Consider the following 21,035-nt stretch of genomic DNA (forward strand, 5'->3'; position numbering starts at 1 on the left):
GATTAATTTCCCAATTGTACTCCTATGGTCAAGTCCAAATCATTAATGTATAAAACAAATAGCAGAAGCCCCAGTACCAAGCCCTGCAAAACACTGTTGACACAGTTTTCCATTCGCAAGAGCAATAATCAACCATTACCCTTTGTTTCTTGTGATTAAGCCAACTTTGGGTTAAATTTGACTCATTACTCTGTATCCCATGAACTTTTAATTTTTTGACCAGACTGCTATATGGGATCTTGTCAAATGCCTGAGTAAAATCCATCTAGGCATCCAGTTCACTACCCTCATCAAGCCTCCTTGTTCGTTCTTCAAAAATTCAAATTTCCCATAATAAAGCCATGCTGACTATCCCTGACTGGTCCATCCCTTTCCAAATAACAGCTTATCCAATTACATTAGGAGTGGTTCTAACAATTTTACCTCCACCAAAATAAGACTAACTGGTCTATAATTGTTTGGCATTTACTTTGTTCCCTTTATAAACAACAGAACTATACTGGCATTCTTCCAGTGCGCTGGCGTCTCACCTGTATTGTGTGAAGATTGGAAAATAATTCTCAGAGTATCTGTTATTTCTTTCCTGACCTTCAACATCCTCGGGAACAATCCATCTGACCCTGACGTCATATCCACGTCTAAGCACTCCAACTCCTCTAACACTTCCTCCCACATTATGATTATTTTGTGCTATTGGATTACTATATTCGCTTCATCTCTTTCCTTTGTGAATATGGAGATAAAAATAGTCACTTAAAATTCTTTTCACATTTTCTGCATCTTTGCACAAGTTCCTTCCTCATCTCTGATAGGTTCCACTTTTTCCTTAACCTTTCTTTCGTTTTGCACTTTATATACTTTAGCAACATCTCTGGGTTTTCCTTTATCTTGCTTGCAAATATATTCTCTTTGGATTTCCTTCTTTCTTTTTATTAAACTTGATCTTTGTACTATCTGTACTCTGCCAGTCTATCTGCAGTGGTGAGCTTTTTTTAACATATGCTTTATTTTTCTGTTTATTTATCACCTGTATTTTTCTAGACACCACAAGAATCTAGATATAGCGTACTTCTTATTTTTGGAAGGGGACATGGCTGCTTTGTCCCCTAAGAATCTCACATTTTAGTGCCTCCCACAAGTTTACCACTGATTTATCCTTTAGCAGTCCTAGTTCATCTACCTCAGCCAAATCACTTCTGAGTCTTGTACAGTTTACCTTCTCTCAGTTTAAAATTTTACTCCTGATTTAACTCTCTTCTTCTCCATAATAACACTGAATCTAACTGAATTGTAGTCACTGTCTCCAATTTGGTCATCCATTGTTATTTCATCCCACTTGCACATTTTCATTTATCAATACTAAATCCAGAATTGTGTAGTGTCTCATTAGTCTTGTCATGTATTGTTTAAAAAGAAATCCAGAATACAGTACATGAACTTTTCACCCTCGATGCCCTGTACATTGTTTGAAGCCCAGTTGCTATTTAAATAATTAAAGCTTCCTGATTTTATTGCCCTCTTATTCCTCCGGGTCGAAATTTATCTACATACATGCTCTTCTATCTCCATCTCACCTGGTAGTGTGATTGTCCATTTTTTATTCCTAAGCTCCCCTCATAAAGATGTTAACCCATCTCACATCCCATCTGTTCTCACAACTGTAACTGATTCTTTAAGCAATACTGCTACCCTCCGTTCTTGTTATCTACTCCATCCTTCTGAAAACTCTATATCCAAGAGCTGCCAATTCTGCCCCTCCTTTAGGTAGGTTTCTATTATAGCAATGACATCATGCTGCCATGTGTACTCTTAGTTCATCTCCCTTGTTTGTAATGTTTATTACACTGAAGTATAAACACTTCAACCCCATCATGGCAGCATGGGCAGCACGGTGACTCAGTGGTTAGCACTGTTGCCTCACAGCACCAGGGACCTGGGTTCAACTCCAGCCTTGGACGGCTGTGTGGAGTTTGCATATTCTCCCCGTGTCTGCGTGGGTTTCCTCCCACACTCCACTGATGGGCAGGTTAGGCGAATTGGCCATGCTAAATTGCCCATAGTGTCCAAGGATGTGCGGTTTTGATGTGTAACCATAGGGAGTGCAGGGTTAAAGGGGTATGGGGGATAAGTCTGGGTGGGATGCTCTTCAAAGAGTTGGTGTGGACTTGTTGGGCTGATTGGCCTGTTTCTCCATTGTAGGGATTCTATGATAATTTCCTTTACTGGACACTTATAATCCTCATTTCTTTTGATGTTCCAAGTCACTGACTGCATCGTTAATTAATGCTCCACCACCTGTTTCCTGGTCTGAATCTGATTCATCCAAGCCTACACTTGGGTTTCAATACCCCTGCCATACTAGTTTAAAACCGCACCATGTAACAAGTAAAAGCGCCCACGAGGAGATTTGTCCCAGCTCTGCCAAGATCCACGAAATGCATGAGGTATGCTGTATTGCAGTAGTGAGTAAACGAGTCATCTAATTTGTGCACAGCTACAGGTAGCAATGTGATTTTTTCTTTATTCTTCCTTGGGATCTCACTGGCAAAACAAGATGTTGTTGTTCCCTAATTGCCCTTGAATTGAATGGCTTCCTCAGCCATTTAAAAGATGATGAAGAGGAAGAAGAAGTAGAAGAGAATGAGATAACAGCTGTTACTGTCACATATACTTAATGAGTACAGTGAAAAGTTTATTTATTGCCAATTACAATTACTTTTAAATCTAGGGATAGCTTCTTTAGTTATAAGGTTTAGACAATACAGAAATAAAATGTCCAGCATTACAGAAATAAAAGTTCCATACAGCAGACCATACAGGCACATAGCTTCCAGTTCACATGAGGCCCTGAATCAGCGCCATGCCAGGAGGCCACTGCAGAAGGCTAGAAGTAGAAACAGCAGGAGACTGCTATGGGGTGGGGGGGGGGGGGGGGGCGCGCGCCATGCCAGGTGGCCCCAACAGAAGAGGCTACTGTGCCAGGCTGAAAAGTCGTCATACCATGCCAGGAGGTTGCCATGCCAATACAAGGAGACAGCTGGAGGCCGAGAAGCCGCTGTGCCACAGGAGGCCAGCAGTCGTCGCTGGAGGACGGGATTGGTGTTCACCAGAGGCTGGGAACCATTGCACGCTGGAGGCCGGGAGTCAGAGAGGCAAAAAAATGAGGAGGAGAAAAGCACTGGGGGAGCAAAAGAGAAGAAAAAGTACAAATGAAGAAGATCGGACAGAGCGGACGAGCTCCGGCTAAAATGTCCCACTCTATCGCCATCTTGTCAAGTTAAAAATCAATCACATTGCTGTAGGTTTTGAGTAGCATGTAGGACAGAATGGTAAGGTCAGCAAATTTCTTTTCCTAGCAAGGGCGTAAGTGAATCAACAGTTAATAAGAATTGTTATGGTCACTTTTACAGTGTCTTGTGTTACATAGAACACAGAACATAGAACACTACAGCACAGTACAGGTCCTTTGGCCCTCGATGTTACGCCGACCTGAGAAACCAATCTGAAGCCCAATTAACCTACACTATTCCATTATCATCCATATGTTTATCCAAAGACCATTTAAATGCCCTTAAACTTGGCAAGTCTACTACTGTTTCAGGCAGGGCGATCCATGCCGTTACTACTCTCTGAGTAAAGAACCTACCTCTGACATCTGTCCTATAGCTATCACCACTCAATTTAAAGCTATGTCCGCTCATGCTAGCCATCACCATCCAAGGAAAAATGCTTTCACTGTCCACCCTATCTAATCCTCTGTTCATCTTGTATGTCTCTATTAAGTCACCTCTTAACCTTCTTCTCTCTAAGGAAAACAGCCTCAAGTCCCTCAGCCTTTCCTCATAAGACCTTCCCTCCATACCAGGCAACATCCTGGTAAATCTCCTCTGTACCCTTTCCAATGCTTCCACATCCTTCCTATAATGCGGTAACCAGAACTGAACACAATAGTCCAAGTGCAGCTGCACTAGAGTTTTGTACAGCTGCAACATGACCTCATGGCTCCGAAACTCAATCCCTCTATCAATAAAACCTAACACACCGTACGCCTTCTTAACTACCCTATCAACCTGGGTGGCAACTTTCAGGGATCTATGTACATGGACACTGAGATCTGCTCATCCACACTGCCAAGAATCTTACCATTAGCCCAGTACTCTGTATTCCTGTTACTCCTTCCAAAGTGAATCACCTCACACTTTTCCGCATTAAACTCCATTTGCCACCTCTAAGCCCAGCTCTGCAGCTTATCTATGTCCCCTGTAACCTGCACACTTTTCCGCATTAAACTCCATTTGCCACCTCTAAGCCCAGCTCTGCAGCTTATCTATGTCCCCTGGAACCTGCAACACCTTTCCGCACCAAACACAACTCCACTAACTTTAATGTCATCCACAAATTTACTAACCCATCCGTCTGCCCCCCCATCCAGGTCCCTTATAAAAATGACAAACAGCAGTGGCCCCAAAACAGATCCTTGCAGTACACCACTAGTAAATGAATTCCAGGATGAACATTTCCCATCAACCACCACCCTCTATCTTCTTCCAACTAGCCAATTTCTGATCCAAACCGCTATATCACCCTTAATCCCATGCCTCCCTATTTTCTGCAATAGCCTACCATGGGGAACCTTATCAAATGCTTTACTGAAATCCATATATACCACATCAACCACTTGACCCTCTTCCACCTGTTTGGTCACCTTCTCAAAAAACTCAATAAGGTAAAGCACGACCTACCCTTCACAAATTTATGATTTGAATTTTTCCATAGTAACTTTTGAATTCATATCGCCAAAGCATTCTTCTGGGCCTCTGGATTACTTGTACAGTAACATTACCAGCATTTGACATCAATGACTCATAATAATTTCAATGCTATTTTCTGTGACTTCCATGGTGATCACAGTTATTTGGTGACTCCAGATCATCTCAAACTGATTGCAATACCTCAATAGTGATGAATCGGTTAAATGTGATAATGATCCAAGATCTGTTTTTAAAAATGTAGAACAAACATTGGCCATGATATTGGGAATTACTACGTATTTTTTTGAAAATAGTGCACTGGGATCTTAAATCCACCTGAAAAGGACACAGCACCTCCAAAATCTCCAGCGTGAGTCACAATCAAGTATTTTTTAATGCTGAAATCTCTGGAGTGCAACTTTGTTTTAAAAGTTCATTCATTGCATTTCTAGCAGGTTTGAGATTCTTGCTTACTGTGTGAATTACAGTAGGGGTTGTAATATGAGCAACGTGGCCATCATGATACAGGGTGCCATTCTAGAAGAGAGAGATAAAAAAAGAGAAATGTGGTTGCATTTGGAGATAATAGAACCAGAGGAATAGACACAGTTTTCTGAGCCAGGATCAAGTTCTGAAGACTGTGCTTCCTGCATTGTGCCTGAAGCCAGGAGCAAATGGGCACAGGGTCAAGACACAAAGAAGTAAACATGGGGCTCAAAGATTGGTGTGGGAGAAATGGGTTGAATTCGTGGGATGTTGGCACCAGCACTGGAGAAGAAAGGAGCTATTCTGATGAGATAGGCTTCACCTTAATCATGCTGGGGCCACAGTAGTCCTAGAGAATTGCGCAATCATTTCTGGGGATAGGGCTTTAGTGGTTCAGTTCATGCGCAGAAACTTATCATAGATCATAGAATCACAGAATCCCTGCAGTGTGGGCAATTTAGCATGACCATCTAATCTGCACATCTTTGGACTCTGGGAGGAAACCAGAGCAGCTGGAGGAAACCCATGCAGACACGGGGAGAATGTGCAAACTCCACACAGGCAGTCACCCAAGGGGGAATTGAACCTGGGTCCCTGGCACTGTGAGGCAGCCATGCTAAGCACTGCATTACCATGCCACCCACTATGGAAAAAGTTAAAGTGGGGAGAGCTCAGCAAAGATTAGTAAAGTTTCCAGAACAAATAATAGGACGGACAGTACAGAAAGGGTCAGGTGTCTAACTTCAGGTACAGCAGATGAGGGGACAAAGTATGAGAGGGGGTACAGTCGATGCAAGACTGAGGGCATTGTATTAAATGCACGCAGTTTAGAACAAGGTAAATGAGCTTGTAATGTAGATTGAAATTGGCGGGTGACTATCTGTGTGGAGTTTGCATATTTTCCTCTTGTCTGCATGGGTTTACTTCTGGTGCTCCGGTTTCCTTCCACAATCCAAAGATGTCAAGGCTGGATGGATTGGCCATGCTAAATTGCCCGTAGTGTTCAGGGATATGTAGATTAGATGGGTTATAGGAGGAGGAAACTCCACAAATATCCCCATCTTCAATGATGAGGGAGCTCAGCACATCAGTGAAAAAGATAAGGCTGAAGCATTTACAGCAATCTTCAGCCAGAATTGTCAAGGGGATGATCCATCTTGACCTCCTCCAATGGTCTCCAGTGTTACAAACACCAGTCTTCAGCAAATTCCATTCACTCCAAGTGATATTAAGAAATGGCTGGAGACACTGGACACTGCTGTTGCGTGGGATGAACTGGGGGTTGGTGAAGGCTTATTGGGCCAAAGGGCCTGTTTCCACACTGTAGGGATTCTATGATTCAATGACAGGGAGTTGGGCAGAGGGGCAGATTTGCCTTATTAGTGTGAAATGAAATTAAAATTGACAGAAAGAAGTGATAAAGAGTCAGAAGACGTAGAATCCGCATGGGTGGAATAAAGGAATGCAAAGGAAAAAAGGCCCTGATGGGAGTTGTGTGCAGACCTCCTAGTCAGAATGTCTGGGGAGGCAACAGCCCAGTGATATTGTTGCTAGAGTATTAACCCAGAGACTCAGCTAATGTTCTGGGGACCCGGGTTTGAATCTCACAACAAAGAAACAGATTTAAAAAAAAATCTGGAATTAAGAGTCTTCGGATAACCAGAAAACCATTGTCAATTGTCAAAAAAATCTATCTAGTTCACATGGCCTTTAGGGAAGAGAATGTGCCATCTTCACCTGGCCTGGCCTACATGTGACTCCAGACACACAGCAATGTGGTTGACTCTCAATTGCGCTCTGAAATGGCCTAGCAAGCCATTCAGTTGTATCAATGAGTACAAAATTTTTTAAAAAATGAAACTGGACACATCACCAGGCATCGAATTAGGCACAGGACAGAGACAATGGCAGAAACATCCCTGCAAAGTCCTCCTCACTAATATCTGGAGGCTAGTGTCAAGATTGGGAGAGCTGTCTCACAGACTAATTAAACAACAACCTGACATTATCATACTCACAGAATCATACCTCACAGACAATGTCCCAAACAGCAGTATCACCTTCCCTGGGTATGTTCTGACCCACCGGCCACAGAGGTGGTGACACAGTAGTATACAGTCAGGAAGGAGCTGCCGGAAGAGTCCTCAACATTGATTCCAGACTCAATGAAGTATCATGGCTTCAGGTTAAACATGGTCAAGGAAACCTCCTACTGATTACCATCCAATGTCCTCTTTTGGCTGTTAAATCAATACTCCTCCATGTTGAACAATACTAGGAAGAAGCACTTGGGATGGCAAAGGGACAAAATGAACTCTGGCTGAGGGATTTCAAAGTCCATCTACACTTGAGCTGGTCGAGTCCTAAAGGATATAACTGCTAGATTGGGTCTGCAGCAGGTGTTGACACAACCAACAAGCGGGAAGAATATACTTGACCTCATCTATATCAACCTGCCAGCTGCAGATGCGTCTGTCCATGACAGTACTGGTTAAAGTGAAGACCACACCGTCCTTGTGGAGATGATGTCTCTCTTTTACATTGAGAATAGCCTCCACTGTGTTGTGTGGCACTATCACCATGCTAAATGGGACAGACTTCGAACTGACCTTGCAACTCAAGACTGGGCATCCATGAGGCACTGTGGGTCATCACAGCAGCAGAATTGTACTCCAGCACAATCTGTAACCTCATTTCCTGGTATATCCCCCTCTCAATCATTACCATCAAGCCAGGCAACCAACCCTGGTACAATGGAGAGTGCAGGACTTCATGCCAGGAGCAGCACCAGGTATTACAGAAAATTAGGTGTCAACCTGGTGAAGTTACCAAACAGCATAAGCAGTGAGTGATAGACAGAGCTATGTGTTCCCACAATCAATATATCAGATCTGAGCTCTGCTGTCCATATCCAGTCATGAATGGTGGTGGACAATTAAACAACCCACTGGAGGAGGAAACTCTACATATATCCCCATCTTCAATGATGGAGGAGCCCAGCACATCAGTGAAAAAGATATGGCTGAAGCATGTGCAACAATCTTCAGCCAGAAGTGTCAAGGGGATGATCCATCTTGAACTGCTCCAGTGGTCTCCAGTGTTACAAACAGCAGTCTTAAGCAAAATCCATTCACTCCAAGTGATAATAAGAAATGGTTGGAGACACTGGACAGTGCAAAGGTTATGGGGCCTGATAACATTCCAGTAATGGGACTGAAGACTTATGGTCCAAAACTTGTGGTTCCTCTAGCCAAGCTGTTCTGGTACAGTTACAACACTGACACAGTTACCCAACAATGTGGAAAATTGCTAACATATATCCTGGACATAAAACGCAGGATAAATTTAACCCAGCCAATTACTATCCCATCAGTCTACTCTTGATCAACTGCAAAATGTTGGAAGGTGTCATCAACCGTGCTATCAAGCAGCACCTGCTCACTAACACACTGATGCCCCAGTTTGGGTTCTATCAAGGCAACTCTGCTCCTGATCTCATTACAGCCTTGGTTCAAACATGGACAAAGGAGCTGAATTTCAGAGGTGAGGTGAGAGTGATAATCCTTGAAATCACCGAATATCATTGCATTTGACCGAATGTGGGATCAAGAAGCCCAAGCAAAGCTGGGATAATTGGATAACAGGGGGCAAACTCTCTGCTGGCTGGAGTAATATCTGGCACATAGGAGGACAATTGTGAATGCTGGAGGTCAGACATCTCTGCAGGAGATCCTCAGTGTTGGGCTTTAGGCCTAACCATCTTCAGCTGCTTTATCAATGACCTTCCCTCCATCATGAGGTCAGAAGTAGGGAAGTTTGTCAATGGTTGCACACGTTCATCATCATTTATGACTCTTCAGATACTGAAGCTGCCCATGCTCAAATGCAAAAGATGTGCACAATGTCCAATCCTGGGCTGACAAGTGGCAAGTAACATTTGCACCACTCAAATGCTAGGCTATGACCATCACCAATAAGCAACAATCTAGTCACTGCCTTTGAAATTCAATGGTGTCACCATCACTAAATCCCCCACGTCAACTGGGGGATTACCATTGACCAGAAATTAAAATGGACTAGCCATACGAACATTGTGGCTACAATAGCAGGTCAGAGGCTAGGAATACTGCAGAACATAACTCACCTCCTGACTCTCCAAAGCCTTTCCACCATCTACAAGCCACAAGACAGGAGTGTGATGGAATAATCCCCTTTTGCCTGGATGGAAGCAGCCCCAACAACACTCAAGAAGTGTAACGCAGTCCAAGACAAAGCAGCATGCTCGATTGATATTACATCCACAGGCATCCACTCCCTCCACCCCAATGCGCAGTAGCAGCAGTGTGCACTATCCACAGATGCACTGCAGAAATTCACCAAACATCCTCAAACAGCACCTTCCAAACCTACAACTACTTCTGTCTAGAAGGAAAAGGACAGCAGTATAGGAACACTACCACCTTCAAGTTCCTCTCCAAGCCATTTACTATCCTGTCTTGGAAATGTATTCCTTCACTGTTGCTGGATCAAAATCCTGCAATTTCCTCCCCAGTGGCCTTGTGAGGTTAACCTACAGCAGGCGAACTATAGTGATTCAAGGCGGCAGCTCACCACCACCTTTTCAAGGGCAACTAGGGTCAGTAATTAAGGCTGGCTCACCAGCGACACCCACATCCCACAAAAAATGAATAAAAACAAGAGTGTGGGGGAAAAAATTAAACAGAAGATATAAAAGGTATGTAGGACTTCAAAATGCTGTGGACTGGGAAAATCTGAATTATTTGCAGAATGTCAATGAGATTTTTTTGGAGCAGTTTGTGGTAGAGATCACTAATTGAACAGGCAATTCTGGATTTGTGATGTGTTAATGTGGGCAACTTGAAGTGAAGAAACCCCTGGGAGAAGCAGGAGTCAGATGTAACAGTGTTACAATTGCGAAAATGTAACTACCAAATTTTGAGGGAGTTGCTGGCCAGAATTGATTGGAAAGGGACCCTAGCAGGGAAGACAATGAAGCAGCAATAGCCGGGGTTTCTGGGGGTAATTCAGGAGGCACTACATAAATTTATCTAAAGGAAGAAAAACACACTAAGTAGAGGATGAGGCAACTATGGCTGACAAGGAAAGTCAGGGTGATACAAGAGCAAAAGCATACAATATTGTGAAGATCAGTGGTAAACCAGAGGATTTGAAAGCCTTTAAAAATAAGCAAAGGATGACTAAAAAAGGAACATGAAGGAAAAGATGAAATATGAGAATAAGCTAGCTGGTTAAATAAAAAAATGATTGGAGGAGTTTTTTTGATCGATAAAAGGTCTGAGAAAAGCAACAGTGGACATTGGACTACTGTGAACTGAGGCTGGACAAGTTGTATTGGGGAACAAAGAAATGGTGGAGGAACTGAAAAGATACTTTCCATCAGTTTTCACTGTGGAAAACACTTGCAGCAGAACAGAACTTCAAGAGAATCAGGGAGCAGAGGCAAGTGCAGTGGCCATCATTAAGGAGTAGTACTGGGAAGCAGAAAGGTCTGAAAGTGGATAAATCACCTGGAACAGGTGAACTGCACCCAGAGCTTTGAAGCTCATAGCCAAGGAGATTGTAGAGGCATTTATGATGATCTTTCAGGAATCACTCGAGTCAGAGAGATCACAAAGAACTAAAAAATGGCTAATGTAACACACTTTGAGGGAGGGAGGCAGAAGACAGGACGCTCTAGACCAATTACCCTGACCTTAGTATTTGGAAAGATTTAGACTCTATTATTTACAATGAGATTGTGAAGTACTTGAAAGTGCATGGTAAAACAGGGCTAAGATAGCACGGCTTTGTCAAGGGTAGGCCACGCCTGACAGATTATTAGATTCTTTGAGGAGATAATGAACAAATTAGACTATTGAGAGCCAGTGGTGTGACCTATTTGGAATTCCACAAGGTGCTGCACAGGAGCCTGGTAAATAAGAGCCCAAAGTAGTAGACACAAGATACTGGCATGGGTAGAGGATTGGTTGACTGCCAGAAGGCAGAGTGGGTCTTTTTCAGGATGCAGCTATTGACTAATGGAGTTCATCAGTGATTAGTGTTGGGACAACAACTATTAATGTTATACATTAATAATATGGATGAAGGAACTGAGGGCATTGTGCTAAGTTTGCAGATGACATTAAGGCAGGTGGAGGGGCAGGTAGTGTTGAGGAAGCAGGGAGGCTGCAGAAGGACTTGGACAGGCTAGGAGAATAGGCAAAGAAGTGACAAATGAAATACACTGTAGAAATGTGTCAGGTTTTGCATGTTGATAGGAAGCATAGAGACATCAACTATATTTCTAAGGGAAGGGTTTTGGAAATCTGAAGCATAGAGGGATTTGACAGTCATTGAAACTTAGAGAATATCGATAGGCCTGTATAGAGTGCACATAAAGATATTTCCACTCATAGGAGAAATTAGGGCACAAGGGCACAGTGCCAGAGTGAAGGGATGACCTCTTAGAACTGAGATGAGGGAATTTCTTCAGACACAGGGAGGTGGTGGTGAGCTGCGTTCTTGAAATGATGTAGTCTATTTGGTATCAGTAGAATCACAATGCCATGAGGAAGAGTCCTAGGATTTTGACCAGTTACATTGAAGGAGCAGCACTAATTTTTCAAGTCTAGATGATGAGTGACTTGGATGGGAACTTGAGGGTGGCAGTGTTCCCATGTTATCTGTCATCGTAGATGGTATTAGTAGTGGATAGGGAAGGTGCTGCCTAAGGAGTATTGGTAAATTTTTAAATTGCACCTTGTAGATTTGTACATATTGCTGTTGCTGAGTGACAGTGATAGAGGGAGTGAATATGCAGTGATAGGGTGTGAATCAAGTGGCTGCTTCATTCTGGATGATGACATGGTTCTTGAATGTTGTTGCAGCTGCACTCATTCAGGCAAAGGGTGACTATTACATCATACTCCTGACTTGTGCCTCATAGGTGATGGTCAGGCTTTGAGGGACGTCAGGAAGTGAGATACTCACTGCAGGATTTCTAGCCTCTGACTTGCTCTTGAGGTCAGTGTATTTATATGGCTAGTCCAGTTCACTTTCTGGTCAATGGTACCCTCCAGGATGTTGAACTTGAACGTACATCTTTTAAATGAGAAGAAATAGTATCAGCAACTGAAACACTTCTGATAATACAAAAGATGTGATTCCTAAATCAGTTGTCACATTGTTGCATCCTGCAGCCCAAAGCTTTTCATTGTTACTACATCAATTAACGTTTAACAGGTTCCTGCTGCCACTGGAAAGAGCCCCTAAAATAAATATTGGAAACTAGAACTGAAATAGCTGTCCTACAATTCACCTCTAATGACTAATTATTGATCTAGACATATTTTACCTTTCTTAACAAAGTTTAAATATTTGAATTAGAACATATCTTAAATATATTGGAATAATATTTTCTTTAAACATATAAAAAGTTGATACAAAGTCAATACTTTTCAATTTGCAAAGTCAGAAGTCACACAATACCAGGTTCTAATCAACCAGATTTATTTAAAGTCACCAGCAGGTGAAGTTTCAATTTGCACTCATCAGGACCAGAAATCAAACTTAGATAAAAAATGTCAATTATCCTGCCAATTGGTTATAGCAAGGTTGGCATGGTGTTGTAGTAGGAATTATTAACTGTCATTTTAGTTTGCCCATTAAATTCAGTCCAGGAAGCTAGGGTCTGATTGGTTAGGTTATTGGCATGGGAAATACAACAGGACTTGGCAGCCTTCATAACCCTTTCTTCAATGACAAAGGTATAATATATGGGCAAATTCCTTTTGTCTACAAAGAACAAGGTCTTGTGGGTGAATTCTATCATGCATAAATAAATCCCAGCATATCACAAGCCCGATCGATAATCTTTGATTGTTTCCCAGTATAATTCTTACAGTCAAGATTATTTAACAAACTGTCTCCAATAACAGAATCACATCAAATAATGGACAGGTATTGAGGTTTGCAAGCATGGGTTGGTTCAAAGCAATACCTGCTGTGAATGGTCAATGGAATGTGTTGTTTGATCGAGTCCACCAGTCACTGGAACATGTAGCCTACATTTACACCGATTTCTCTTCCAAGCAACTCAACATCATGCCTTGGAAATATATCGTTCATTGGGTCAAAATCCTGGAGCTCCCTCCTGAGGGGCATTGTGGTTGCCTACCCCCATGGACTGCAGCAGTTAAAGAAGGCAGCTCACCACCATCGCCTCAAGGGAAACTAGAGATTAGCAATAAATGATGGCCCAGCCAGCAACGCCCACATCCCACTGATTTTTTTTTAAATCCCAATGTTAGAGGAATCATTATTTTAAATAGGGGTGGGTGATTAATCTTTTTCATAGGCAGCTGTTTTCTACACTTGTGTATATGTAATTTGGTTTAATATTTACATTTTACTTTCTAACAACTAAATTTTTCTTCAGTTACTATTTTACATGTTGTACATCGCTGCATCTTCATTATAAAATTAAACACTTAAACCCTTGTATTTGATTCGTAAACACTAGTCTTTTCATCATATGCATACTGCATATGACTTCAATGAGAATAGTTTCTATAGAACAATATGAAGGAACAGGCAAGTATTTCCTTGTCTACCTGCATAGCTCCTGTTGAGTCCCTTCTCTACGTTTTAGACAGACTCAAATTACAGGAAAGGTGAAACATAAAATCTGACCAGAATGCAGTGGTCTAACCATATGGAAACAAATTGCCAAGCTTTTAATCAGCAAACACTGCATACATCCATAAACTCATACCGGAACTGAATGTTAACAAGATGAGGCTGAGATCCATCTGACTGCCAATATGTTTCCAGGTTATCATCACGTAACTGATCCACTCCAAATCCTGTTGAAGCAATTAAAATCTATCAGTTTGTTACATATTCTGTCTAATAGAGAGAGAAATGTTTCACTATGTTCAACTGATGACTGCTTACTAGAGTAATGTTTGGAACATTAGCAGCAACAACTTTTTTAAAAGTGCCATTCTTAGCTTGATACATTTGTAAAAGTGCCACAACACAGGCTGCAGGTACACATCAAAAACAGAAGTTTCTGGAAAAGCTCAATAGGTCTGGCAGCATCTGTGAAGGAAAAAAAAATCAGAGCTAACATTTCAGGTCCAGTGACTCTTCCTCAGAACTGATAGTAACTGGGAAAGTGTCGGCCTATGTGCAGAAAATAGGGAGGGGAATGGGGTTGGGAGTAAATGATAGGATAGAGCCTGAAGAGAGAGAAGACCAGTTGGACAGACAAAGAAGTTGATAATGATCTGGCTAGGAGGGTGAATAGTTGTTCATGGGACTATTAGTGACTACCAACAGGTGGTGTGTAATGGCAGGCTATGTGATAACAACGCCTGGTGTGTGGGGCTAGGACATGGGAGATTTTAGGCCCTACAACTATTGAACTCAATATTGTGTACCCAGGGCTGCAAGGTCCCCTAGTGGAAAATGAGGTGCTGTTCTTCTAGCTTGCATTATGCTTTGCTGGAACACTGCAGCGAGACAGAGACGTTGGCCACAGAACAGAGTGGTGTGTTAAAGTGGCAGGCAACAGGTAGCTCAGGGACTTTTTTGTGAGCAGCACATAGATGTTCTGCGAAGCAGTCACCCAGTCTACGCTTTGTTTCCCTAATGTAATGGAGACCCCATTGTGAGCAGCAAATAATGTAGATTAGATTCTGGGAAGTGCAGGTGAAGTGCTGCTTCACCTGGAAGGCATGTTTGGGCCTTTGGATACTGGGGAGGGAGGAGGTAAATGGACAGGTGTTGCACCTTCACTGGTTGCAGGGGAAGCAGGGGAGGTGGAGGAAATGGTATCCGATGATATTCTGGATGTGGATGCTGGTCAGATGGTAAGTGAGGACAAGGGGAACCCTACCACTGTTGCAGGAGGGAAAAGAAGTAATGGGCGGGGAAAAGAGTGTGGGAGATGGGTCGTACCTGGTTGAGGGCCCTGTTGACAACAGTGATGGAAAATTCTCGGTTGAGAAAGAAGGTGGACATTTTGGAGGCTCCCTTGTCAAAGGTGGCCTCATCTGAACATATACAATGGAAACAGAGGAACTGAGAGAATAGGATGGAGTCTTTACAGGAAGCAAGTTTGAGGATGTATAATCCAGGTAGCTGTGGGAGTTAATGGGTTCATTGTGGATATCAGAGGACAGCCTATCCCCAGAAATGGAAACAGAGATGTTGAGGGAGGAAAGGGAAGAGTCAGAGATAGACCAGGTGAAAGTGAATTCAGAGTGGAAATTAAAAGCAAAATCCATGAAGTTATCCAATTCCAGACGAGAGGGGGAAGTATATTGGTATATTGGAGATAGAGTTATGGGTGGGGGCCAGAGTAGGACTGGAACAAAGAATGTTCCCTGTACCCCTTGAAGAGACAGGCATAACTGGGGCCCACGCAGATATCCATGGCTACCTCTCTGACCTGAAGAAAATGAGAAGAGTTAAAAGAAAAGTTGTTGAGGGTGAGGATGAGTTCAGCCAAGCGGAGGAGGGTATTGGTGGGTAGGGACGGTTCAGGTCTTTGCTCCAGGAAGAAGCAGACAGCCTTAAGGCTGTCCTGGTGAGGAATGGACATGTAGAGAGGGATTGCGCATCCATGGCAAAGAGGGGGCAGTTTTGAAACACACGTAAAGTGTCAGAGAATCACAGATATACATGGGCAGGGATTGGACCTGGGGAGACAAGACCTAGTCAAGATGGGAAGAGTTGAGTTCTGTGGGGCAGCAGCTGGCTGAAACAATGGGTCTGTTCGGACAATCCTGTTTATGGATTTCAGGAAGGAGGTAGAAGCGAACTGTGTGGGTCTGGGGGACCATCTGCTTGGTAGCAGTGGTGGAGGAGGTCACCAGATGAAATGAGATCAGTTACTGTAGTAGATGCAGTAGCCTGACGCGTCATGATGGGGCCATGATCCAGGGGAAGATAGGAGGAGGTATCCGAGAGCTGGCGTTCAGCCTCTGCAATGAAGAGATAAGTATGCCAGACTATAGCAGCACCACGCCTACTGGCAGACTTAATAACGAAGTCAGGGTTCGATCTGGGTGCATGACTGCAGTCAGTTTGGAGTGAGATAGGTTGGATTTGTTGAAGGGGGGGCACAGAGAAATTGATGTGACCAATATCACATTGACAGTTCTCACTGAACAGACCAAGTGCATGTAAAAGAGATTGGGGTCCAGGTGGAGGAAGTGTGTTAGAACTGGGTAAAGGGGTCTGAGAGACAGGGAGAGGACTCATGTCCAAAGAAACGGGTACAGAGACAAAAGCTGGTGGAAGAAGAGTTTGTCGTCATGTCGGGCCTAAAATTCAGTAAGGTGGGCACAGAGGAATAAAGCTGAGGCCTTTACTAAGTACAGAACGTTCAGCATCAGAGAGTGGAAGGTTAGGAGGGAAGGTGAATACCCAACAGGAGGTGGGGTTGGGAAGAGGGGATTGAGTCAGAGTGGAAGGTTCCAGAGGGGTATGGGTATCTTTTGAGTGGGTGCATTTTGTGGTCCTTGATGCTTGAAAGGAAAAGAAAAAGAAAAAGTTTCTTGTTAGCATGACAAATGTGCTGGAGGATGAAGTGAAACTGCAGAGTGGTGCAATCCTGAGCCAGTGTCTTGCAATGCTGTTGGAGAGAAAGGTTGAGAGTGTGCATGTGACGCTGCATGGCAGTGAGAGTGGATCTCAGGGTGTGGCTATAGCAGCTGTCTGTGGAATATTGAACATCACAGAGATATCTGAGATACTGGGAGGACTCAAAACATGAGAGATGAAACTTCTGTTGGAATCCATGTGGGTTGAGTCTGAGCCAGAGACAGTCATTGAGGAATGTGATATGGCTGTGGAAACATGTTTTAGCAAATACTTGATCAAACACCAGTATTAACAGTGAAATTAATGTCAGTGGGCAAGAAGAAAGATTGCAACAGAAATCCTGTCGGAGACAGGAGCAGAACTTCAAGGCGGGCATGCCTAGAAGAGATGTGGCAGTGAGTTAAATACCAAATAAAAACTGAAAGAACTGTGGATGCTGTAAATCAGGAACAAAAACAGAAGTTGTTGGAAAAGTTCAGCAGGTCTGGCAACATCTGTGAAGAAAAAAAATCAGAGTTAATGTTTCTGTTAAATTTAGAGCTTAAAGCAAGGCTGGAAAAACTTAGAAGATCAGGTAGCATCCACGGAGAGAAAGAGTTAATGTTTCAGCCTGATGACCTTGCAGCATTCCAGCATTTGCACTATTTTATTTTTGTGTTGCTATTGGTGTGGACATTCATTAGAAGAAAGAATGATGTAAAGTCTTCATATCATTAGGGTCTTTCACTCAATTTAAACTAAATATATATATATTATATATATAAATCCCCTTGCCCTTGCTATTTATGATCTCTCTGCACAAAACAAAAACAGTTGCTTAAGCAGACAAAAAGCACCAACCATTTACAAAAAGTCAAGTCTCAAAGCTGCCTGTTATAGTATCTTAGGCTTCAAATTTATTTTGGACAGAAACAGCTACACTTCCTATCATATCAGTAAAGTGCATGTGAAAATATACACCAATTTTGTCCATTAGTTTCTTGTATGCACACATAAAAGTTAGGAAACTGCATACACGTAAACACTATACTGTACTTGCTTTGCAATACCTAAATGTAATATACCAGAAAAGAATGGAAGTGCAAAATAACCCAAAAAATACCTATTCGAGGTCTTGGCTTGTAATCTGAAGCCTAATGTTTGAAATAGGTTTCTTCATCTTTGTAAGGTACATTGCTGTTACTGTTCAGATTATGAACAGGCATCACTACTTAATGCTGGTCATTGTTTAGTGTTAACTATACAGAGAAGAAGAAATTTCAGAGATTTTTAAGCCAGTGGAGAAGGATGGAGGTGGTGGGAGAGGGAAGAGGAACAAAAGAAAAAAATCTGAGAGTGGAAGTTGAGGGAATTAGGTAATAAAGATTTCATGATACTCCAGATGAAAAGAGTGGCAATGCATAGGGCAAATAAATAAATTTTGTATGAAAATAAGGAATGGATTACCACATAAAAGCTCTCAGTGCAACATGAAAAGATATAAATGTGAAAAACAACCCAATAAAACAAAACAAAATAAACAAAATCTCATAGAACAACACGGAGGCGGAGGCTATGATCTAAAGTTGTTGAACTCAACAGCAAGTCCAGAAAGTCGATGCTGAATTGAGAGATTTAGGATGCCACTTCTCATGCTTGCAGTCAGTTTCACTGGAGCAATGTAGGAGGCCAAAGACAGAAAGACAGCATGGGAGCCAGTTGGGGAAATAAAGTGACGAGCAACCAGAATTTGGATTTATGCTATAACAGAGGTTCTCCACAATGCAGTCACCCTTTGAATATTTAGCAACTCCGGTGTATCGGAAGCCATATTGTGAACAATGTATACTGAATTCAAAGTAGTACAGGCAAGTAGCTGTTTTGTCATTGAATTAAGTTACCTCTTGGCCATTTCTAGGGTCTGGCAATTAAATGATGCATTCAGGTAACAGTTTACAGACCTGTGAATGAATGCGCGACATACAATACCTGTCATGCTGTTTGATAATAGATAACAAAGTGTAGAGCTGGATGAACACAGCTGGAGCTCCCCTCCAGCCCCACCACACCCAGCACTTTTCCCTGCAAGCGCAGGAAGTGCTACATCTGCCCCTACACCTCCCCCCTCACTGCCATCCCAGGACCCAAGAGAACCTTCCACATCAAACAGATGTTCACCTGCACACCTGCTAATGTAGTATACTGTATCTGCTGTTCCCGTTGTGGCCACCTTTACGTTGGGGAAACCAAGTGAAGGCTTGGGGACCGCTTTGCAGAACACTTACGCTCAGTTTGCACAAAAAAAACTGCACCTTCTAGTCGTGAACCATTTTAATTCCCCCTCCCATTCCTCAGATGATATGTCCATTCTGGGCCTCCTGCAGTGCCACAACGATGCCACCCAAAGGTTGCAGAAACAGCAACTCATATTCTGCTTGAGAACCCTGCAGCCCAATGATATCAATGTGGACTTCACAAGCTTCAAAATCTCCCCTCCCTCTACTGCATCCCAAAACCAGCCAGCTCGTCCCCGCCTCCCTAACCTGTCCTTGCCCCCACCTATCCCCTCCTCCCACCTCACACCCCATCCTCACCTCCTACCTACTAACCTCATCCCATCCCACTGATCAGTCCGTCCTTCCTGGACTGACCTAACCCCTCCCTAACTCCCCACCTACACTCAGCTCTACTGGCTCCAGCCCCACCCCTTTAACTTGTCTGTCTCCTCTCCACCTATCTCCTCCTCTATCCATCTTCTATCTGCCTCCCCCTCTCTCTCAATTTATTTCAGAACTCTAGGCCTGAAAAGTCAGCCTTCCTGCTCCACTGATGCTGCTTGGCCTGCTGTGTTCATCCAGCTCTATACCTTGCTATCTCAGATTCTCCAGCATCTGCAGTTCCTACTATCCTGTTTGATAAATTGTGTTTGTACAATCAAACCTTCTATCAGCAACCAAGACAGTATCAGCATATACCTGAGATTGTATCAACAGCCTTTGGTACACAAACAAAAATATTTAAAGTACAACCTGAATTGAAGCATCTTTTGCCAACAATAAGTTGCAGCCGAAGAATAATGCATAAAGCTCATATTCTAAATTACATAAGGTGAGGGCTCGTAATGCAGTGGTAATGTTCCTATCTCTCAGCTAGGAGGTCTTGTTTTAAATCCCACCTGCCACAGAGGTATACAGTACCATCTGCGAACAGGCTGATCAGAAAAAGTACTTAGGATATCACATGATGCTTTGGAATTCCAAATACACTAAAGCTCTTTGGACATTAGTATCATATATCTACAATATGTGCTTAATCTAATTTAAATTTGAAACTTAATGTAATCATTCAAGTGAACCCCAACATCCAAACTAAATTGTCTACACAATAAGTTAGCAATGGCCTCAATTTGTCCTTACTCTTATTTTTCTAAATTCTCAGCTTTTAACAAATTGGGAAGCTGAACCTTTACATTTTTTTAAAATTCATTCTTGGGATGTGGGCATTATTGACATCTCCAATTGCCTACAGGCCAGTTGAGAATCAAGTACATTGCTGATAGTCTGGTGTCACATACAGACCACACCACATAAGAATGGAGGATTTTCTTCCCTAAAAGATATTAGTGAACTAGATGGGTTTTTATGACAATCAGCAGTGCTTACATGGTTACAATTAGAATCATGGAATAGAATCCCTACAGTGTAGAAACAGTCCCTTCGGCCCAACAAGTCCACACCGATCATCAGGGCATCCCCTCCAGACCCATCCCCCTAAAACCCATCTAATCTACACATCCTTGAACACTTTGGACAATTTACTATGGCCAATCCATCGAGACTGCACATCTTTGGACTGTGGGACGAAGCCAGAGCACCCAGAGGAAACCCACGCAGACACACGGAGAATGTGCAAACTCCACAAAGATGGTTGCCTGATGGTGGAATCAAACCTGGGTCCCTGGCACTGTGAGGCAACAGTGCTAACCACTGAGCCAGTGTGCGCCCCAATTAAGTGAGCTTTTATTCAAGATTTTATTCAATTCAAATTACATCATCTGCCATGGTAGGATTCAAACCCAATGTTCCCAGAACAAGTCAGGGCTCTGGTTTACTAGATCAGTGACATTTTTATTTTGCCACTACCTCACGTATCAAATTGAATGAGTTGTTAGCTCTCCAGCTGTCA

General features: G+C 42.8%; 1 protein-coding gene across 5 annotated transcripts in view; it reads right to left on the minus strand.

The window, feature by feature from the left end:
• The window catches only part of anapc10 (anaphase promoting complex subunit 10), a 170,758-nt gene that overhangs the window by 133,284 nt on the left and 16,439 nt on the right, over positions 1-21,035 (minus strand). For 4 of the 5 annotated variants that reach the window (XR_009445647.1, XR_009445648.1, XM_059645079.1 and 1 more), the window contains exons 3-4: positions 14,032-14,122; positions 12,249-12,359 (exon numbers count right to left, since the gene is read on the minus strand). Coding sequence is in view for 2 of the 5 variants with exons in the window: in XM_059645079.1 (XP_059501062.1) it covers positions 12,249-12,359; positions 14,032-14,122 (202 nt within the window). In the remaining 3 variants the exon portion in view is untranslated. The remainder of the gene's footprint in view (positions 1-12,248; positions 12,360-14,031; positions 14,123-21,035) is intronic. The other variant, XR_009445649.1, reaches the window with a different exon arrangement.

Source organism: Stegostoma tigrinum, chromosome 1, assembly GCF_030684315.1.
Source record: "Stegostoma tigrinum isolate sSteTig4 chromosome 1, sSteTig4.hap1, whole genome shotgun sequence".
Taxonomy (NCBI): domain Eukaryota; kingdom Metazoa; phylum Chordata; class Chondrichthyes; order Orectolobiformes; family Stegostomatidae; genus Stegostoma; species Stegostoma tigrinum.